Raw genomic sequence first — 22,833 nt, 5'->3', positions numbered from 1 at the left:
GTGCATAGAGAATTCATCTATTTTTTGTAGACCTACTCTGACCTTGACGGCCAGTTACACTGGGCTCCGGCCTCATTTACTGCTGGGTCTTGTAGTTGTTCTTATGATAGCTTGCTCACAGATTTATCTCACACCCATTCACAATCATCCAGATTTACACCTTGGGCTTAATTTTCCTTCTATATTTTAAGGGAAATACTAAACAGTCAACTACTTTGCATCAGGCTTTTTCAATAGTGTAACATATAAAAGTATAAGATATAACATATAAAGATGTGAATTATATAAGTATAAAGTATAAAAGTAATTAAATGGCATTCTTCATCATATAATCCATACTCATTCTTCATCTTCATAATTACAACAGTGTGATATAATTCCACTTCACTACATAAATATATACATTTGCTTATTTCAAAATGACGTTTTTGTAAAAACGAATGCCACATATATTTCCGAACACCACATTTTCTTTTGTGCTGTATTTATTTCCAATCTTACATGCAAGCCAGAGGGGCCTGGTTATCTTCAGACCAAAGCAGCTGCACAAGATCGAAGGCAGATGGGGACACCTGGATTGGAGAGATGATGAAAAACACAAGTGGTGTCAGAGATGGCACGCTGGCCTTACTAGATCAAATTGATCAGCATGGCTTGTCAGGGGATATCATCTTAGTACACTTTGAACATTTTGTAGAGGAACTTGGGCGGATGAGTGCTCTACATAACATAGACATTGATCACAGTCTTAAATAGTTTAAGACTTATCGAGCACTGTGTTTGTGTGCAAGATGTACAGGTAGTATGGGGGTGATTAGTGCCAGGTAATGTTAACAAAGCTAGCAACCGTCGCTACGCCTAACAAAGAAGACAATCACTTACCAACGCTATGTCGTTACGTCTGCCAATATGTGGATAGTTAGGTCGACAAGAAGGCAGCTAGCTATAACTATCTAGTCTCACCATAATGCCATGCCGGTAATATCATTTAGTGAGACCGGAAGCGAAGCCAGACCATTCAAGACATTACCCATACCTTTGGATTTACTGCTTCAAATTAAAAAGTGAGGCAATCCTTTGATTAAAGTCAAGTTTAACGCATTGTCAATTTTGGCATTTAAAAGTTGCAACTAACCAAGACATTTCCAGACCAAGACCCATTCAACACGGTACACAATACCCAAACCCAGATATTAATATTAATTCAAACCGCTACCACTCGACTAGTTTTAATGACCAGTCAGTGTCAAAACGGGTTTGGCTGTTCAGGTCTCTGCCAATAGGGAGTCAGATGGCTGAACGGTTAGGGAATCGGGCTAGTAATCTGAAGGTTGCCAGATTGATTCCCAGCCGTGCCAAATGACGTTGTGTCCTTGGGCAGGGCACTTCACCCTACTTGCCTCTGGGGGAATGCCCCTGTACTTACTGTACTTACTGTAATTCGTTCTGGATAAGAGCGTCTGCTAAATGACTAAATGTAAATGTAATACAGCCCAACACTAGCTTGCTGAAATAGCCACACTGATGATGTCCTTTTATTATTTTCCCCATTGATGGCTAGCCAGCCACTTAACCTACAGTTGTCGACGTGAGACCGGTTATAGCTAACATACCACCCAATGGAAGACGTAGCGACGTAGTGATTGTCTACTTTGCAGGTGTAGCAACGTAGCGGTGGCAGTGATTGTTAGCTTTGCAGACGGGTTACACGTCACACAAGCTAATGCAATGTTTACTAAGGTAACTTTGGCACTACCTCACAACTAATATAGTCGGCACACGTACTACGTCGCCGCCATTACTCCCATTGGGAACCAGTGATAAAAAGGCAAAGACGACACGGGCATTGTGGGCAAAGCTTGTCTACGTTGTATGCTTTTCGGCCGTGCGAGGGTACTTGTCACCCCCCCATACATTTACATTTATGCATTTAGCAGACGCTTTTATCCAAAGCGACTTCCAAGAGAGAGCTTTACATAAGGGCATAGGTCACTGATCACAACAACGAGGTAGTCCCAAACATTGCAAGCAGCCCAAACATGAAGCATACATTGTGAAAAAACTAAACAAGTGCCAAAAGGGAAGAAACCATAAGAGCATGCAGTTATACAAGTTACAAATTAAAACAACATGAACCACAATAAGTGCAGGACTGTACCTGTAGAAGAACAATCAATAGTAAAATATTTCACAGCGAGTACAAGACTTAACTTGGTTATAACTAACCTACAAGAGCAACAAGAGTGCGTCTTGAGCCTTTTCTTGAAGGTGGGGATACAGTCAGTGTCCCTGATGGAGGTGGGGAGCTGGTTCCACCATTGGGGGGCCAGGCAGGAGAAGAGCTTGTGTTGGGACCGGGCAGTCTTGAGCGGTGGGACCACCAGGCGGTTGTCTGAGGAAGACCGTAGGTGGCGGGTGGGGGTGTAAGGTTGCAGGAGAGACTTGATGTAGTCGGGTGCTGTCCCGTTCACTGCTCGGAAGGTCAGTACCAGGGTCTTGAATCTGATACGGCCGTTGATGGGTAGCCAGTGGAGAGAGATGAGGAGCGGGGTAACATGGGAGCGTCTGGGTAGATTGTAGACCAGGCGGGCCGCTGTGTTCTGAATCCTTTGAAGAGGGCGGGTTGCAAATGCTAGGAGACCAGCGAGTTGCAGTAGTCCAACTTGGAGAGGACCAGTGCTGGGACTAGCAGCTGGGTGGAGTGCTTAGAAAAGTATCTCCTGATCTTCCGGATGTTGTAGAGGGTGAATCTACAAGACCGGGAGACTGCGGGAATGTGGGCCGTGAGGGAGAGCTCGTCATCCATGGTAACCCCAAGGTTCCTGGCAGAGGATGAAGGGGTCACCGTCGCAGATCCCAGGGTGATTGACAAATCATGGGAGATGGAGGGTTTAGCCGGGATGATGAGAAGTTCTGTTTTGGCGAGGTTCAGCTGGAGGTGGTGCTCGGTCATCCAGGCGGAGATGTCTGTGAGGCAGGCCTCAATCCTATCTGAGATCCCCGGTTCAGTCGGGGGGAACGACAGGTACAGCTGCGTGTCGTCAGCGAGCAGTGGTAGGAGAAGCCATGGGAGGTGATGATTGGTCCAAGTGAGGTGGTGTACAGAGAGAAGAGGAGGGGGCCAAGGACGAAGCCCTGTGGGACACCAGTGGAGAGCTGGCAAGCCTGACAGTTTGCCTCCCCAGGAGACCTGGTATGATCTTCCCGACAGGTAGGATGAGATCCACTGGAGTGCAGTGCCAGTGATGCCCATTTCAGAAAGTCTGGAGAGCAGGATCTGGTGGTTTACCGTGTCAAACGCTGCAGAAAGGTCCAGCAGAATGATGACGGATGACCTGGAAGCCGCTCTGGCAGACTGGAGGGCAGTGGTGACTGAAAGAAGGGCAGTCTCTGGAGTGGCCAGTCTTGAAGCCCGATTGGTTGGGGTCAAGCAGGTTGTTCTGAGAGACAAAGTAAGACAGCTGGTTAGATACAGCACGTTCAATTGTTTTTGAGAAGAAGGGTAGCAGTGATACCGGTCTGGAGGACGGCAGGGTTAAGGGAGGGTTTTTTGAGTAGAGGGGTAACTCTGGCCTGTTTGAAGGCAGAGGGAAAGGTGCCGGAGGTAAGAGAGGAGTTTAGGACATGGAGAAGAAAAGTTATGATGGAGGGGGAGATGGTTTGAAAGAGAGGGGAGGGGATAGGATCAAGGGGACAGGAGGTGGGGCGATGAGAGAGAATGAGGTCAGAGATCTCTGCCTCGGACAGAGGAGAGAAAGAGTTTAGACATTTAGTTGGGTCAGTCGTGGAGGGTGAGAGGGTAGGAAAGGTGGGTTTAGGGAACCGATTGCTAATGTCAGCGACTTTTTTCTCAAACAAGGAGGAGAAGTCGTCTGCTGTCAGGGTGGAGGGAGGGGGTGGGGGAGGTGGGTGGAGAAGGTAGAAAAAAGCTTGTGGGGGTTTGAAGCAGAGTTAATTTCATTCAGAAAGTAGATGGTTTTAGCACCAGTTATGTGAGAAGAGAAAGATTTAAGGAGGGAGTGATACTTATCAAGGTCCAGACCGTCTTTGGACTTGCGCCATCTCCTCTCAGCTGCCCTAAGGGTGGACCGCTCTTCACGAATAACATCTGTAAGCCACGGGCAGGAGGGAGAAGATCGCGCAGGCCTGGTTGACAGGGGACAGAGAGAGTCAAGTGATGCAGTTAGAGTGGTTAACAAGGAGTCGGTGGCAGTGTTAGTGGGGTGGGACGAGAACTCGTCCATGGGAGGGAGGGAGGATGTTACAATAGAGGAGAAATGGGAGGGGGATGGGGAGCGGAGGTTGCGGCGGAAAGTTACAAGGGGAGGGGACGTAGGAGGGGTTGGAGGGAGAGAGACAGAGAATTGGATAAAGTAGTGATCAGAAATGTGCAGTGGGGTTACAGAGGTTAAGTCAGTGATACAGTTACGTGTCAGGACAAGGTCTAGCTGTTTGCCTGCCTTGTGGATCGCTGGTGTGCTGAACAGCGTCAGGTCAAAGGAAGTCAGGAGAGACAAGAAGTCGACGGCCTGCGTTCCTTGGAGGTGGATGTTGAAGTCCCCAAGGACTATCAGGGGGGTTCCATCATCCGGGAGGACGCTGAGGAGCATGTCCAGCTCCTCCTCAAAGTCGGCTAGCGGTCCTGGTGGGCGATAAAGAACAATTAAGCATGCTTTGATAGGATTAGTTAGCATAACATAATGATGTTCAAATGATTTGGCAGTAACAGGGAGTGGTGTGGATGTGTATTTTATATGTGGGGATAGAAGCAACGCTGTCCCACCACCCCGCCCGGTTGAGCAGGGTGAGTGAGTGAAGGAGTGGTTGACGGAGAGAGCAGCTGGAGTTGCAGTGTTCTCTGGGTGGATCCATGTCTCAGTCAGCGCAAGGGCATGAAGAGAAGCATGAGATGCAAACGCTGGGATGAAGTCTGCCTTGTTCACAGCAGACTGGCAGTTCCAGAGCCCTAAAGAAAGAGAGAGGGCAGGTGGAGAAGATCTGGATAGTTAGTGAAGGTTAGAAGTAAAACGTATATACTTTGTGACATATCTACGTCTACGGGTAGTGTAATGAACAGGAATGCTAAAGAAACACATGCTAGCTATGATATCTTCTTCTAGGTAAGATATAATATAAATATAAATAGGTTGATACTTATCAGAAGAGGTGATCCGGCCCCGTCGGCCTTCCTCGGTGGACTCCCGCAGGTAGACTACCTGTCTTTGTTCGACTGAGTCTTCGTGCACCGAGACTGCCAGGCGAGGCTGCCTCTAGAACCATACAGGTTACTCCATGTAGCACAGGTGCTGTACGCCCGGTGTTATCGCCCAACTGGTTTCCAGACTAACTGGTTTCCGTAAGCATGCCAGCTGTGCATTCACCTAACAGCAGCAGCTGCCGTCTGCCTCTATCAGAATCAGAAAGGGATTTATTCGCCACGAAAGTTTGCACAGACAAGGATTTTGCTTTGGCAGGAAGGTGCATACAATAAACATATAGGAATCTTAAATTTAGATATATGGTATAACTATACTAAGGATACCTAAACTAGCAATACTAAGCAGAATACAATTTAAAATAAAATATACAACAAAATAAAATATAAGTTGCCATAAAATTAAATAAAATATAAGTTGCCAATTTACAGTATAAAATACAATATAAAATACAAATATTACACGAATTGTGAGTAGTGCAAATGCAATTGTTTTAAGACATGAAGTCATTAAAGTCAGTGTGAACTCATGGCCTTGTTGAGGAGGCCAACAGCGGAAGGGAAGAAACTGTTTGTGTGGCGTGAGGTTTTGGTCCTGATGGACCGCAGCCTTCTGCCGGAGGGACGTGACTGAAACAGGGAGTGTCTAGGGTGGGAGGAGTTGGCCACAATCTTCTTCGCTCGCCTCAGGGTCCTCGAGGGAAGGCAGATTGCAGCCAATCACCTTCTCCGCAGAGCGGATGATATGCTGCAGCCTGCTCTGTCCTTGGCAGTGTTAGCAGCGTACCAGATGGTGATCATCGACTTTGGCAGGTTGAATTTCTTCAGCTGCCGCAGGAAATACATCCTCTGTTGTGCTTTCTTGGTGAGGGAGCTGATGTTCAGTTCCCACTTGACGTCCTGGGAGAGGATAGTTCCCAGGAAGCGGAAGGACTCCACAGTGTTGACTGGGGAGTCACACAGGGTGATGGGGGTGAGTGGGGCTGTGTTCTTCCTGAAGTCCACAACCATCTCCACTGTCTTAAGAGCATTGAGCTCTAGGTTGTTCTGGCTGCACCAGGTCACCAGGTTGTCTGCTTCCCACCTATGATCAGACTCGTCTCCACCAGAGATGAGCCCAATGAGGGTGGTGTCGTCCGCAAACTTCAGGAGTTTGACGGACGGATGAATGGAGGTGCAGCTGTTGATGTACAGGGAGAAGAGAAGAGGAGAAAGGACGCAGCCCTGGGGAGATCCAGTGTTGATGGACTGGGAATCAGATACTTGTGTTCCCAGCATATGTATTTATTTGGGATATAACATTTCACTGGATCTTGCAGCTGTTTGATTTACTGAAATTATTATGAAATGTTATGTTCTACTAGCCATTTGCCTACTTTAACAAGTCACCGTATTTCCAAGCCCTAATAGTGTAACTGAGACAACACAGTAAATAATATCTCTTTCAATTCCTCTTTCAATAAGCCCCCGTTGTATGGAACGCCGAGTTAGTCAAAAATAAATAAATAAATAGGTAAATAAATATATAAATACATACATAAATAAATATGGCTATGAAATAAACTCTGAAATAAAACAAAGATGGCAATAGATATATAAATATATCATGATATAATTATATAGCTGAATCCATTTACAGACATCAATAAATAAATACACTTATTTATTTCAAAATTACGTTTTTTTTATGACAACATTTATTTATTTCATGGGACTTTTATTTCCTTAAGCCACATTTATTTATTTTGAGACTTTTACACACCACATCTATTTCCACACCACATTTATTTCTGTGCTGTATTTATTTCCGATCTCACATGCAAACGAGAAGGGCGTGGTCATCTTCAGACCAACGCAGCTGCGCCAAGATCGAAAGCAGATAGGGACACATAGATTCGGTAGATAATGGAAGACATTAGCCATGTCAGGGATCGCATGCTGGCCTTATGGATCAGCATGGCTTGTCAGGATATATTATTTTGGCACACAAAGTAGATTTTGTAGAGGTACTTGGGCGGATAAGTTCTCTACAGAACATAAATATTGAAGCCTTATATAGTTTGAGACTTATCGAGCACTGTTTTTGTGCAAGACGTACAGGTAGTGGGGGATGATTAGTGCCAGGTAATGTTCGCTAACACAGCTAGCAACCGCCGCTACGCCTAACAAAGAAGACGATCACTGCCATCGCTAGCACCCTGCTATTATGTGGATAGCTAGGTCGATAAGGCACCTAGCTATAACTATCAAGCCTCACCATTATGCCATGCCATTATTACCATTAAGTGAGACGAGACCTTAAGTGAAGCCAGACCATTACAGAGATTACCCATACCTTTGGATTTACAGTACTGCTTCAAATTGAAGTCAAGTTTCTTAACGCTTTGTTATTATTGGCAATTAAAAGTTGCAACTAACCAAGACGTGTCCAAACCAAGACCCATTCAACACGATACACAATACCCAAATATTATAATTCATGGAATTATTAAATATTAAATCAAACCACTACCACTAGACTAGTTTTAATTACCATTCAGTGACAAAACTGGTTTGGTTGTTCAGGTCTGTGCCAATACAGTACAACACTACTAGCTCTACAGTAGCTAACTCTAGCTGAAATGGCTACACTGAGTCCTTTTATTATTTCGCCAGCTAACTAGCCGGCTAGCCAGCCACTTGGCCTACAATTGCCGACTTTGAGACCGGTGATAGCCAACATACCACCTCGGAAAACGTAGTGGTGGCTGTGATTGTTAACTTTGCAGACGAGTTACACGTCACACGAGCGAAAGCAATGTTTACAAAGGTAACTTCAGTGCTACCTCGTAGCTATCAAAGACCAAGTCCCCACACAAAGGCTACTAAGTCACCGCCATCATTCCCATTGGGAACCGATGATAAAGAGGCAGAGACGACACAGACATTATGGGCAAAGCTTGTCTACATTGTATGCTTTTCGACAGTGCGATGCCACTGTCACCCTGCATACAGGTAGCATAGCTATCTAGGAATCTAGGTGTGCAGCTGCGTTGGTCTGAAGATAACCACGCCCCTCTCGTTTGCATGTGAGATTGGAAATAAATACAGCACAGACATAAATGTGTTGTGGAAATTAAATGTGGTGCTTAAAAGTCAAAAAAAAAAAAAAAAAATGTGGCATTGGGAAATAAAAGTCCCATGAAATAAATAAATGTTGTCTTTACAAAAACGTCATTTTGAAATAAATGTATTTATTGATGTCGGTAAATGGATTCAGCCATATAATTATATAATGCTATATATTTATTGCCATCTTTGTTTTATTTCAGAGTTGATTTCATAGCCATATTTATGCATGTCCGTCCGTCATCTGCCGCTTGTCCGGGGATCGGGTCGCGGGGGCAGCGACCTAAGCAGGGAGGCCCAGACTTCCCTCCCCCCGGCCACTTCCACCAGCTCTTCCTGGGGGACCCCGAGGCATTCCCAGGCCAGCCGAGAGACAGTCCCTCCAGCGTGTCCTGGGTCTTCCCCGGGGCCTCTTCCCAGTGGGACGTGCCCGGAACACCTCACCAGGGAGGCGTCCAGGAGGCATCCTAATCAGATGCCCGAGCCACCTCAGCTGGCTCCTCTCGACGCAGAGGAGCAGCGGTTCTACTCTGAGCCCCTCCCGGATGACCGAGTTTCTCACCCTATCTCTAAGGGAGAGCCCGGACACCCTGCGAAGAAAGCTCATTTCGGCCGCTTGTATTCGCAATCTCGTTCTTTCGGTCACTACCCATAGTTCGTGACCATAGGTGAGGGTAGGAACGTAGATCGACTGGTAAATAGAGAGCTTCGCCTTTCGACTCAGCTCCTTCTTCACCACGACGGACCGATGCAGAGCCCGCATCACTGCGGACGCCGCACCGATCCGCCTGTCGACCTCGCGCTCCATTCTTCCCTCACTCGTGAACAAGACCCCGAGATACTTGAACTCCTCCGCTTGGTTCAGGATCTCCTCCCCGACCCGGAGTTCGACTTACTACCGGCAATGCGGACCAAACTCTGGCACCGGTCGTACAGGGACCGGACAGCCCCGATCAGGAAATCCGGTACCCCGTACTCTCGGAGCACCCCCCACATGAACGCCTTTTCCAAATCCACAAAACATGTGTAGACTGGTTGGGCGAACTCCCATGTGCCCTCCAGGACTCCGCGGAGGGTATAAAGCTGGTCCACTGTTCCACGGCCAGGACAAAAACCACATTGCTCCTCCTGAATCCGAGGTTCGACAATCCGACGGACCCTCCTCTCCAGGACCCCTGAATAGACTTTCCCAGGGAGGCTGAGGAGTGTGATCCCCCTAAAGTTGGAGCACACCCTCCGGTCCCCCTTTTTAAAGAGTATTTATGTATGTATTTATCTATTTAATTATCCATTTATTTAATTTGGACTAACCCGGCGTTCCATACCATTCTAGTGTTGAGCATTAAATTAGCTGCACTGTCTGTAGAGATTTTGGGACTAAGACGCTTTTTTGTTCTAAAACTGGAATATACGCCGCTTCGAAATATAAGCCATACAACCACTGTAAAATCGGGATACAGGCCGCGGTTTTATTTCCTAAAAATACGGTATACGCTGTCCTTAAATAAACGCCGCACCAAAAGACAAATTTGTGTAATAAACAACGCCCTCGATTGAACTGCGGCACCCATAAAAATCTGAAAACTGTTATTTAATTGGTTAAATTAAAATACAGCATTTATTACACAAGTAAATCACAAGTGTACTATAATTCCCTTGAAGCACTGGCAGACACAAGTGGCTTTCTTGCTACAGGTTTATTTTAAGCTTCTTCTCCAAATCCACGGTGAAAACTAAACCCACAGTAACGAGAAAATAAAGACCTCATCAGCTTAATATAAACATACAATGACATGCACAGCATGTAAATAACGTTCACCAAAGTAAAATACAGACACAAAACATACCTTGTTGGCTGCAAGCTGTACACAAGGGAATAGAGGTTTTCTTAGATCGCTAGCATCAGCTATAACAACCTTAAAGGTTTATCGGAGCATTAAATTGTCCGTGCTTCGCTTGCTGTTAGCTTGATGACACTCTCACTCACAAGCGTTCCAAGGCCTTCCAAATAAAGGCACTGTACTCTTACCAAATAAATTCACTTAATAATACTAAATGCAATCATATAATTCTAAATTATGACATTGGTTGAAAACAAATGATACATTTTTATAATGTTATTGCCACAATTACATGTACAATATAGCGGGGTAACTGACTTCACCACTTGCAAATTCACCATTTATCAACCCCAAGTTTGCGTGCTACAGATCTGTTGCTGATGGGGAATGCTTTCTGCACAGCTTTCAGTTTGAAAGCCAAAGTGTAAGAATGTTAGGGCATGCTGCTTCAGGTTTTTACACAATGTAGACACGCGCGGTTTCAATTTTACACTAGGCTTTGTGTTTGACCTCTTTGTCAATTTTTTTGTTTGTCTATGGCTGCACTGCAGCTACAATTCACTAAAGCTCTCTGACTAATTAAACGCCGCCCTCGAATAAACGCCACCCTTGAACGCTGCACCAAAAATGATAAACGCCTCAGCGTTTAATCGAAGAGATACGGTATTTAATAACTACCTTGGCATTCAGGCTACATTTTGTTTTGGGTTCATTGAAAACAACTGGTTACCGTGGGCACACCAGACAATACCCAAATGTAGGCTAATCCCGTATTTGGGGTTGTCTCGAGGCAATTGCCCTATTAACAACGATATCACCACCCCTTATGACACTACAAATTAATACTTACATCGTCGCTGTTAACCCAGACAATACAATCAAAATACGCTTAAACCTTTGATACACAGCAGCAAAAGTAAGAATCTCTTTAGCCCCATCATGGCTCTCTACACTTTGTGGTCAATGTCTATGTTCTGTAGAGCACTTATCCACCCAAGTACCTCTACAAAATCTACACTGTGTGCCAAAATGATGTCCCCTGACAAGCCATGCTGATTTATTTCATCTAGTAAGGCCAGCATGCCATCTCTGACACCACTTATGTCTTCCATCATCTCGAATCCAGCCTTCAATCTTGTGCAGCTGCTTTGGTCTGAAGATAATCACGCCCCCCTCGCTTGCATGTAGGATTGGAAATAAATACAGCACAGAAATATATGCGGCATTATATTTATTTATTTAATTCTCATGATTTTAAACAAATTGCCAATGCTGTGGTACAGTCATGCAAATGATTATGTAGTCTTCATTTGCCTGCTGTTTCCTACGTTATCAATTGCTTATGTTGTGTCAATGAAAATGTATTCTATTGGTTTTCTGTTCAATTGTCTTACAACAAACATCTAGACATTTAGTTAATAATAGAAGTAATTACATGCATGGTTGAGCCAGTTGTCATAATTGTAGGCCTAATTCACCATACACGCTGGCATGTACAGTTCTGCCGACCAAGGAGGCTAAAGTGGTAGGAATAGCGCCTGTCTGTGATGCAGCTGGTGATTATAATGTTGTAGTTGATTTTGTGTTGAGTATTGTGCACATTTACTATGTGCAGTCAGTTTTGACATCAGTAAACATATACATTTATGTAACAAAATGCACTGATGTATACTGAAAGTATATTGACTTTATATTGTTGTTCAGTTAACTAGCCAGCATTTCATCCATAAAGAAACTCCTTTGAAAGCAGCTGATTCAATGTTATGCCAGCAGTCAGCACTAACCTGGCCATATAAATTGTAAAAGCAAATTTACTTCTAAATATTCAAACAGTATTTCGCTATTTTCCTTTCTACAAACTCTAGTGCGTTAAGCGCATAGTTTAATTTCAGAAATAATTCCTTTCTTACTTGCATTAGTTCGTAGACAAAACAAAATTCACTAAAGTTATACAGCCTCCGATACAGCCTCTTATTGCATGCGCTAGTAAAGCATATGGTGCAAGCTGAACATGGCTGAAAAATATATGTTAGCAGCAAATTATTTTTGGGAAATGTGGAAATGCTTATCCAAACAACATCACCATTGAACTAGAACATACATTTCCTGCTGAAAATGCGTTGGAATGCTGAAATCTGAAATTAATTTTTTTAAATGGCTGAAAATACTGAAATGAGAAAATACCCGCAAGCTGAAATTAATTTTAAAAATGTATGATTCACACAAAAGATGGAGTGTGGAAGCTGAACTGCATCATCTAACAAAGCTCAGTGCTTAAATAGCCTACAATGTGGTAGAAGCTGAAAGTTGAACTGTTAGACAGAAGAAGAAGTAGGCTAGTGTAGTCGGTGATTTGAAAGGCCAGAGACGCTTGGTGTTCGTCCCTGGCTTGGGAATCACAATTCACCTTAGGTTAGATTCTCAGGGAGATAATTGACTGGTTAATATCTGACTCCAATTTTAAGACACGTGCACAAGTGCGTTACCTGTAACCTCGAGCGCTAAACAGTTAATGACATGAAACTCTGACGTAGGTAAAAATCGTCTGCTTGATCAGAGCACCGACCCTAAAGTATGCGTGTTCACTAAACAGTCGTTTATCTCTACTATAATATAGATTTAACCATAGTCGACCTAGTAGGATATGTAATCGATCACTCAGAGGCCCCGGTAAATTCCTTCGGAGCGTGGAGATCCACTGTAAGTGACTCAGAGGCCTTAAGTTAAAACCTACTCAAAAGTCTATGTTTATAATCAGTTAGCCGCATCAACCAGACTAGATCTAAGTTTTCACCGCCGTAGCCTGATAGATACGTTTCAAAGAGAACAAGTAACGTCAAAATGCACAATAATAGTTTATTATCTAAATAGCAAGATAATCAATACAATGATAATGAAATATCATCAAATACAAAACATACCTTCAGAGCAATGGTTAACAAAGGTATGTCACAATGAAGACTAGGCGCCTAACGCACCGGAGCTGTATCGTAAACCAAACTCGAAGTGATTGGTCACACTTCTTCCTATATACACCCAAACCTGACTAAAATGGGGACACCGGTCACATGACTGAAAAGTAGTCTAAACGCATACAAATTCAAATTGGATCATTAATCAAGGCTACAGTAGACCAAGTGGTTCCCTTGCAAGACAGGGGAATATGTTAAACACATGTTGGTCTGCTGTAGGCACAAACTCTGTAAACCCTGTACATGTTACAGTATTAAAATTATTACAAGCATGTAATACATAAAATAAGAAACAAAAGCATATCAAACATGACATTAAAAGCTGTTTAGAACCTTATTTTCAAGAACACAACTTTTAATGATAATTTCAGAGTCTTCCTCTGTCCATCTTCCTCTTCAACTGTTGAGACCACCTCTCCAGAGGTGTGTCATTAAGGTGTGATTGTCATTTTAGCATTCATGTAAATCAACGACTGTCCCAGACAAGTTTCTGGGTAACCAGTGACAAAGGGGCTGCCAAAACAGCCCTACACTAGCTAGTTGTAACAAGAAGTTTTAACAGTTGAAATTATAGTTGGGATAGTAAGATCAGTTGCAGATGTAGCCTATCATTGAGTGCGTTTACTCGGCTTTCTTAGTAGGATTCAATGTTTTGATTGAATGAAACATACAGCAGTAGGGCTGATACAGGAAGATACGGCGACACTTTGTTGCAGAAGAATGATGGTGCAAGTTTTGTCCGTGGAGCACAACGATTCATAAAAAGAATCATGTAGACGTGTTTGAGTAGTCGCATAACTAATTACACATGTAAACGGAGTAATCGTATTATTGGCATAAACCGACAATTGCTATCGGGTTTCTCATGGTCAAGTGAAAGCAGTCAGTGGCGTAGTAGAACAAAACAGTACCATTAGCATAGTAGTTAGTAGAAGAGATATTAGCAGCATCTGCAGAATTAGTAGTTGTAGTGTGGCATAAGATATAGCAGTATCGGTAGTGGTAGTAGTTGTGTTGTGGTGTTCTTAGTCTTTTAATGAGACGAGTTGACTGAATAGCTTGTCTTGTGTCTCCACTAATCAGCTAATACCAATCACCTGTGTAAGAGACTGGTGCGTGTTTGTGTGGTTGCCACGGTGATGGTGCAGCTATGGCTGCTAATGCGCTCAGGGCAGAGAATACCAGAAATATAGCTAGAATCCACACCTCAAACAAGTTAACCTAGACGCAAAACTATACGTCCAATCCAAAAAATAAAGATATTTTCCGAGACCCAAGACTCTGCCGAAACCAGGGATGTCCTTTGTATGTCTGTGCGGTCAGAAATACGACTCTACCGGCAGTTTTTCTAAATCTGGTTGTTTTTGCCTTTTCTGACGAATTTGTCACTAGATTTGCATTGGACTCTATGGGGCGAAAGTTGGACTTTGTCTCGCTTTCGTTGGGCTCTGAACAAATATGTAAGTCTTTTGGATTCCACAGACAACTGTCTACGACCAGCACAAAATTAGCTATCTATTGATCCAAAAATGAAGCATGAAGAGCGAAAATTGTGGCAATGCTGGCAAACTAGAAATATGTTTTCAACGACATCTGAAGCTCCCCTCCACTCTTAGCGATTCAGTCTGCACTCTAGGCTTTCTCGTACACACGCATGTAAATCTCAGAAACGGTTTGAAAAAGTCATGAAACATAAAAAGTATATAAGGGTTTAGGGTTTTGTCAACATTTTAAAGTTTAAATGTTGCCTGTAGCTGAAGAATTGAGGAAGAATAAGTTTTTGAAAGTTGAAGAAGTTTAAGAGGATTGAAAAACCTTTCAATCCTGGAAAACCATGTAAAAAATGTAATGAATTTGCTGAAGCAGCATTCCAACAATTATAAAAAGGACACCTGCAAAAAATGAACTTTGCAGAGAACCCGGTTCCCGAGATGATTGAGAAACTTGCTGACCTAAAATCCCATTCTCAAAATACACAGCCAGACAGGTACATTCTCACAAACACAGATTCCTGGCATTATCAGATACATAATAAAAATTGCCTTCAGTGTTTCCCCTAGGATCTTTTTTGTTGCAGTGGGGGCAGGTTAGGTCTACCCCCCCCCCCCCGGTCAAAACAAAGTGCTAACCCTATATTTCGGAGCAGCTTATGTAATAGTCTAATAGCTAATGTAATATTGCACATATTTTCGTCCTATTTCCCCTAAAGCAATAAAGTTATAAAGTATGTTCTAAATGGCATAAATGCTGCCAATTAATAATTGACGTAACAACTTATTGTAAATGCAGTGGCCTAGCCTATAGATTAAGGCAGGCCACTCGGAAGCATGTACACTATCTGCTTCATTTGATCTTGATAGGCTAAGCATTCTGTAGCAAATAATAACAATATACCCACTATTTATTCATTAAAACTAGGCTACTTAAGCATAATAATGCACCTAAAATACAAACGTGAGCAAGGGCAGTAATCGCTATCGAATCAATAGACGTGCAATTTCGCTAGCAGGGGAAGAATACAAACAAAGAAAATCACCAGTTAACTAAATTTTAATTTGCAAGAACTATAGACTAATACAATAACAGGCTTAAATGAACTGACAACATAAGTTATACGACTTACAGTTCTCAAGGACGCACACGCGCAATCTCAACTGCGCTGTGAAGCGCGTCTGTGCTATTCTCCGACATGCGCTCTAACAATCACGGCTGATAGACGGCCTAAAATTTTGTACAGCTCTTATTCTGATACCGTGACGGCAGAAATTTTACCGTGGCAGGCTGCCACGGAAAAATCAACATAGGGGAAAACCCTGGCCTTAATGATGTGCATTAGTGACTAGAATAGATGATTTGGAGGTTGAAGAAGTAGCCTCCTTCAGAAATGACAGAATTTCAATTGTGATCAGAAACAGAATTAGCTTTATTCGTTATGTAAGTTCACACAAACAAGGAATTTATTGTGGCAGGAAGGTGCATATGATAAACATAAGAATCTTAAATATAAAAAGGACAGCTGTCTAAATAATTCTAAAACAATACTATACAATGTAAGATATAAAATACAAAATAAGATCTGAAATAAAATAAGAGGGCAAAATGACTGTTATAAGAAATGACTGTTGATGGACTTAGTTATAAATATAAACTACAGAGGGTACCATTTCTGGGGAAATTGTAGGGTGTGCTTGCTTGTGTCGGTTTCAGATGGGTCTGTCCCCTAACGTTTTTCTACTCTACTGATATTTTCAAGCATTTAGCCTTCTCATCTTGCATTAATTCATTAAGAACCCCCATTGAAACCAGCTGAACCCCTTTTGAAACAAGCTATTGAAACAATGTTGTCACCGGCAGTATTTCAGATGGAATCATGATTCAAGCAGTACCATTTGCTAACTCAAAATATGCCCCCAAAACATAAATAAGCTTGACATTTATTTACGGGGAAATGGCTTAATTTAAAAGAAGTTTGTTGGAAGCGATCATTGTCAATAACTAAATATCGAAATAATTCACAAAATCAACAACAACAAACAAATAATTTCTGCATATGCAGGTAGCGACGCTGCATACAGGGTGCTAAATAACTATTTAACTGGTCGGCTCCATGACGCCGGGTAAGTAGCTAGCTCTTGAAACTTCTCACCAAAAGAACGAAGGGGAACCTTCGATTAAGACATGTCCGTCGGTACCTAGCGAAAAGTAGCCTCAACTTTCCTAGACCTTTAGCTACGGCACTAATGCTGAAGGCTCGCTGATGTAGCTGTCGGTCTCACTAGAACGGCGTATGCATTGTTGCCAACGTGTGCTGACGTAGTGACTGTGTGTGTATGTGAGAAAGACGCGTGCGTGAAAGAGACGGAGGGAGAGCAGGGAAAGGAAATGCAGCTGAACGAATATGCTGCGTGTTTTTACCTAAATAGCGATAAAAAAAATGTTTTACGAAACGCAATGTGTGGCGGCCGGTGTTGATTCTGTGGCGCACCGCCACAAATTAGTCTATGTGTGGGAAACACTGCCCTTTGTGGACACAAGGAACTTTTTGCCCCAAAAACATTGTAACCTCTTAGACCGTGCAACGGAACGTAAATCCCAATAGAAGCAATCCAATCTGGACAAAGGCTAACATTTTGAAGTATATCCTTTGTTGTCAGGACCAGGTTAAGGTCATCTGGGGCCCGGGGCAGAAGCCTCCCCAAGGCCCCGCCCCCCCACCACGCAAAAGATTTGTGTATATATATATATATATATATATATATATATACAGTGCCCTCCAAAAGTATTGGAACAGTGAGGCGAATTCCTTTATTTTTGCTGTAGACTGAAAACATTTGGGCTTGACATCAAATAATGAACGTGAGACCAGAGATCAACGTTTCAGCTTTTATTTCCAGGTATTTACATCAGGATCTGATGCACAACTAAGAAAATATCACATTTTGTTTGAATCCACCCATTTGTCATGTGAGCAAAAGTATTGGAACAGATATACTTAAAACATATTTAAGTGAATAAGACTTAATATTTAGTTGCAAATCCTTTGCTTTCAATAACTGCAGCAAGTCTGTGACCCATTGACGTCACCAAACTTTTGCATTCTTCCTTTTTGATGCTTTCCCAGGCTTTCACTGCAGCCTCTTTCAGTTGTTGTTTGTTTTGTGGGGTTCCTCCCTTCAGTCTCCTCTTAAGCAGGTAAAATGCATGCTCTATAGGGTTTAAGTCTGGAGATTGACTTGGCCAGTCTAATACCTTCCATTTCTTGCCCCTGATGAACTCCTTTGTTGTTTTGGCAGTGTGTTTTGGGTCGTTATCTTGCTGCATGATGAAGGCTCTGCCAATCAGTTTGGTTGCATCTTTCCTTAAATTGGCAGACAAAATGTTTCTGTAGACTTCCGAGTTCATTTTGCTGCTGCCATCATGTGTTACATCCTCAATGAAGATTAATGAGCCCGTCCTAGAAGAAGCCATGCAAGCCCAAGCCATGACATTACCTCCACCGTGTTTCACAGATGAGCTTGTGTGTTTGGGATCATGAGCAGTTCCTTTCTTTCTCCAAACTTTAGCCTTTCCATCACTTTGGTAAAAGTTAATCTTTGTCTCATCAGTCCATAAAACTTTGTCCCAGAATTTTTGAGGTTCATCTCTGTACTTTTTGGCAAATTCCAGCCTGGCCTTCCTATTCTTCTTGCTAATGAGTGGTTTGCATCTTCTGGTGTAGCCCTTGTACTTTTGTTCATGAAGTCTTCTGCGAACAGTAGATAGTGATACCTTCACTCCTGCCATCTGGAGGTTGTTGCTGATCTCACTAACAGTTGTTTTAGGGTCTTTCTTTACAGCTCTCACAATGTTTCTGTCATCAACTGCTGATGTTTTCCTTGGTCTACCTGTTCGACGTCTGTTACTTAGTACACCAGTAGTTTTCTTCTTCTTCAGGACATTCCAAATGGTTGTACTGGCTATGGCCAATGTTTCTGCAATGGCTCTGATTGATTTTCCATCTTCTCTAAGACTCACAATTGCTTGTTTTTCACCCAAAGACAGCGCTCCGGTTTTCATGTTGTTTTCACCTCTGAATACAGTCTGCATAGACAAAACCTATCTTACCCAATCTGAACCTGAGTGTAGACATTCAGTGGTATTTATTGATTGAATAATGTATGTAATAGGACACACCTGGGCAACAAAACACACCTGTCAGTCATATGTTCCAATACTTTTGCTCACGTGACAAATGGGTGGGTTCGAACAAAAAGGTGATATTTTCTAATTTGTGCATCAGATCCTGATGTAAATACCTGGAAATAAAAGCTGAAACGTTGATCTCTGGTTTCACATTCATCGTTTGATGTCAAGCCCAAATGTTTTCAGTCTACAGCAAAAATAAAGGAATTGGCTTCACTGTTCCAATACTTTTGGAGGGCACTGTAAGTACCAAAGCCACTGAGAAGAATGGTCTTCACCGACTGCATCACTGTCAGAAATATTAATTCATCAAGCATTGCACAGTCAGTCGGTGAACAAGTTTAAGAACGTTTATTGCTTGCGGCCGGCCCACAAGGAGACAGAAACATCACACGCCATTGTGCTACAAACTTGTCTGCTAGCATGTTGTGCTAGCTAGCTATTTAAGCAGCCCCACTCTTTACAGTCATTGGTTAAGACAATGGCATGCAAATCTTCATGGCCCTTCTTCATTGGCTCCTAGCGTAGACCTGTGTGCGTGGAAACTTACAGAGTTCTCTGACCCTAGGCTTGACCATATGATTCACTCAGCACAGATAAGGTTATTTATTGCACCTCTAGTAAGATAATGGTCAGTCTAGGTCATCTTGTTCGTATGCCTCGTGTTACCCAAAGTTTAGATTTGAGGGTAGGCCTCTCTACACAGAAGGAATGCTGAACACAGAATCATTCTTAGACAGGATAAATGTGTTACATCTTCAATTTTTCCAACAATCACAGACTGTGCACTAGTTAATAATAATTTGACACAGACAGACTACAAGGCTCTGTGACTCCTCAATGTGGCTGGCCACACTTTATTGTCTCCACTCTCTTCGCACACAACTTCCTCCTTCACAAATAAATGAGTATTTTACAGATCTGGCTGCTATCAATCATTTGAAAAGGGGATGCACCTTTCATACAACAGCCTGAAAAGATGCATCTTCAGTGTTTCCCATAGATTAGAAATCTATTTGTGGCGGGGGGGGGGGTTAACATAATTCCTTCGTTAATAATTCGTTACACAAAACTTATTTTGTTTTTATTAAATATGTATGTATTATGTTGGATGCTGTCCTCCTCTCCTATTATTTCTTCAATGCCTGACGAATCTCTTTCTCTCCCTGACCCCGTCTTTCTGCTTGAGCAGCACTGGTTGAAGCCTGAAAATATTGTAAACAATTTCTGCATATATGCATGTATCAACGCTAGTGCTAAATAACTATTTAGCTGGTCGGCTCCATGACTCCGGGTAAGTAGGGCTCGTGAGACAGCTCACCAAAAGAACGATGGGGAACCCACTTGTCTAGCAGATTAAGACATGTTCGTAGGTACCTAGCGAAAAATAACCTAAACTTTCCTAGACTTTTAGCTACAGCACTAATGCTGAAGGCTCGCTGATATCGCATAGCGTCGTTGCTAACTTGTGGTGACGTTGTGACTCTGTGTGTGTGTGTGTGTGTGTGTGTATGTGAGAGACGCGTGAGTGACAGAGAGACGGAAGGAGAGCAGGGAAAGGAAATGCAGCTGAACTAAACTAACTAAATACGCTGCATGTTTTAAATAGCGTTAAAACATTTTTTATAACGAAACGTAATATGTGGCGGCCTATGTTGATTCTGTGGCGCACCGCCACAAATTAGTCTGTGTGGGAAACACTGATCTTAAAAAAAAAAAATATATATATAATCCTGTGCACAATGCAATGCCCAAGATTAGCCAAAAACCTTTTTACATAGTCTGTAGATGTAAAGGGAACACAATTATTTCTAAATAATCTGTTGGGCTAGTTGTAGTAGATCGGTCGCCTATTTGATTGATCAAATGCACCTTTCATTGTTTTTGACAACACGCTAATGCTCTTGCATAACCCACGATCCACACTTGCAACTGGAGTCCCAATTACAGTAATAGCCTACATAAAACCACAATAGACATTCTCAATCTCCAGTATATTTTTTTCTACTGCCTATTAGATACTGCAAGTCTTGTCAAATTGAATAGGCTAAGCATAAACATGCAACATCAAGTAAGCCTAAAGCCTAGGATTTCCAAACTGATTTACACTTGGCTCTCATTTTTGCAATACTTGGACCGTGTCTTAACAACAAATGAAGAACATTACATGTTTTGCAAGGATAACTGGATGTATTTAGACCATTGAATGTTTATTTAGCGACCATTACGTGTCAGTAACAACGTCTCTGTCTGAAGACTCGGGTCATTTGACCCTATGCGCTATAAGTAGGGAAAACTGTCTCGGAGCTACTCGTGTTAAATGTCACATCTCCATTAGTTGACATTTCTTGCTTTTGTCCTTCTGTCTGTCATCTGTTTTCCCTTGTGTGTGTCTCAGAAGAAAAACAGCAGACATCTCTGACAGAGTGGTGTAATGTCCGAGAAAGGGGGTCCCGTAAGGAGTCCCATAGGGAGAGGAGTGCAGGCTCTTCATGTCTCCTCCATGAAAACGACCTTCTGGACGATGGAGGGGACGCAGTCTTCAACCAACATGTAAGATGGAGACGATTCTGTGACCAGGATGTTCTTAATATGGCACGTCAACGTTTTTCTTCATAAAGTGGTGGATAGGCAGCGCAGTCAGTTGTCAGGCAACAGTAAATTGCCTTCTGAAGAAAAAAAAAGGGTTATGTATTTTCTTCATCAGCACAGATGACAACAGAAATGTTGTCAGAAGTGTTGGTGTCGTAAAGCTACTTCACCTTAAATAATATAACAGATGGACATCTTTGTAAATCTGTGTCAGAATGAGAAAGACACAGGGTCTTTGGACCCCTGGCTGCTGAAGGAGATGGACGCCTGCATCTCAGACATCTTTCTGAACCAGGATGCAGATGCCTTTGTTCAGTTGTTCAACCTCATCCTCAGCGAGAACGTCAGTGGTACGGTCACAATAATCTGTCTGTTTTTATTTCATTTTAAGCTCCAGCCAGTTTCAGTTTTCTTGTTGTATTAAACTGTTATTAATTATTTTACTTTTGTTAGAAATGAAATGCACTCCATTGGTTAATGAAACAGTTTGTGATCAACCTAAAGTGTGTAATGCTATAGAGAGCCAAGCAATCCTTATATACTGTTACTGGGACCGTTTGTAAGTACAATCCAGTTTCTGCCAACAATATGATCATCTTGCCTATTTGTTGGTACAGAACTTTAATTGTTACGGAATTGTGGGTACTACTAAAACTGCAGTTTTGATCTTTACACTAAAACACCTGTCCCCAATCCTAGTGGACTACATGCACAGCGAGAAAAGCGCCACTCCCCTAATGGTAGCGGCGAGCCGAGGCTTCATCAGTCATGTTGAACAGCTGCTCAGTATGGGAGCCAGTGTCAACCTCAAGTCCTCCAATGGCTGGTAAGTCTAGTACAGATTACTTTGACCCGTTGGTATTTTAATGGTTAAGTGTTACATGAGAGTTGGACCAGATGAAGTGTTTTTATTTCAGGACTGCACAGGACTGGGCCAAGCATTTCGATCAGGTCGAGGCTGTGGATCTACTTGAATCTCACCAGTAAGAGGAGTCTTTGTGACATTACATAAGGCTCTGAGTAAGGAGGATGACCTTCTGTAAATCTGAAATTTAAGATGTACACAATCAGTGGCACCTCTTTTCTTAGATCATAAAGCTGTAATCATAAGCCTTATGCACATGCTGTCGTCTATCACAGTCAAGACATGCATTTTGTTGAGGACTAGAACCACACCTTTTAATAGTCCACCAATCTCTCATATTCCCTGGTTTACGCTTCTTTTATCTCCAGATCATCCCTGGAGTCAGGGAAGCTGGATGAGTTATCTCTGGTGCAGTCAGCCATCAATGAGCTTAGCGCAGAGGACCAGGAGCTCCTTAAGGTCTACCACCACAGTTTTGATGACGAGAGGGTGGATCTGGACATCATCATGCACCTGCTTCACAACATCTGCACCAGCTCTGATGATGGTGACTGTCAG

At 42.7% G+C, this 22,833-nt stretch overlaps 1 protein-coding gene across 3 annotated transcripts in view; it reads left to right on the top strand.

The window, feature by feature from the left end:
- Positions 1-22,833, top strand: part of LOC124483975 (3'-5' RNA helicase YTHDC2) — an 83,482-nt gene that overhangs the window by 5,551 nt on the left and 55,098 nt on the right. For 2 of the 3 annotated variants that reach the window (XM_047044599.1, XM_047044598.1), the window contains exons 10-14: positions 21,217-21,371; positions 21,625-21,760; positions 22,110-22,236; positions 22,328-22,393; positions 22,644-22,822. In XM_047044599.1, the coding sequence (XP_046900555.1) occupies positions 21,217-21,371; positions 21,625-21,760; positions 22,110-22,236; positions 22,328-22,393; positions 22,644-22,822 (663 nt within the window). The remainder of the gene's footprint in view (positions 1-21,216; positions 21,372-21,624; positions 21,761-22,109; positions 22,237-22,327; positions 22,394-22,643; positions 22,823-22,833) is intronic. The other variant, XM_047044600.1, reaches the window with a different exon arrangement.

This window comes from Hypomesus transpacificus, chromosome 22 (genome assembly GCF_021917145.1).
Source record: "Hypomesus transpacificus isolate Combined female chromosome 22, fHypTra1, whole genome shotgun sequence".
Taxonomy (NCBI): domain Eukaryota; kingdom Metazoa; phylum Chordata; class Actinopteri; order Osmeriformes; family Osmeridae; genus Hypomesus; species Hypomesus transpacificus.
The sequence above is the reverse complement of the archived record's forward strand: the minus strand, read 5'-3'. Positions and strand labels throughout refer to the sequence as shown.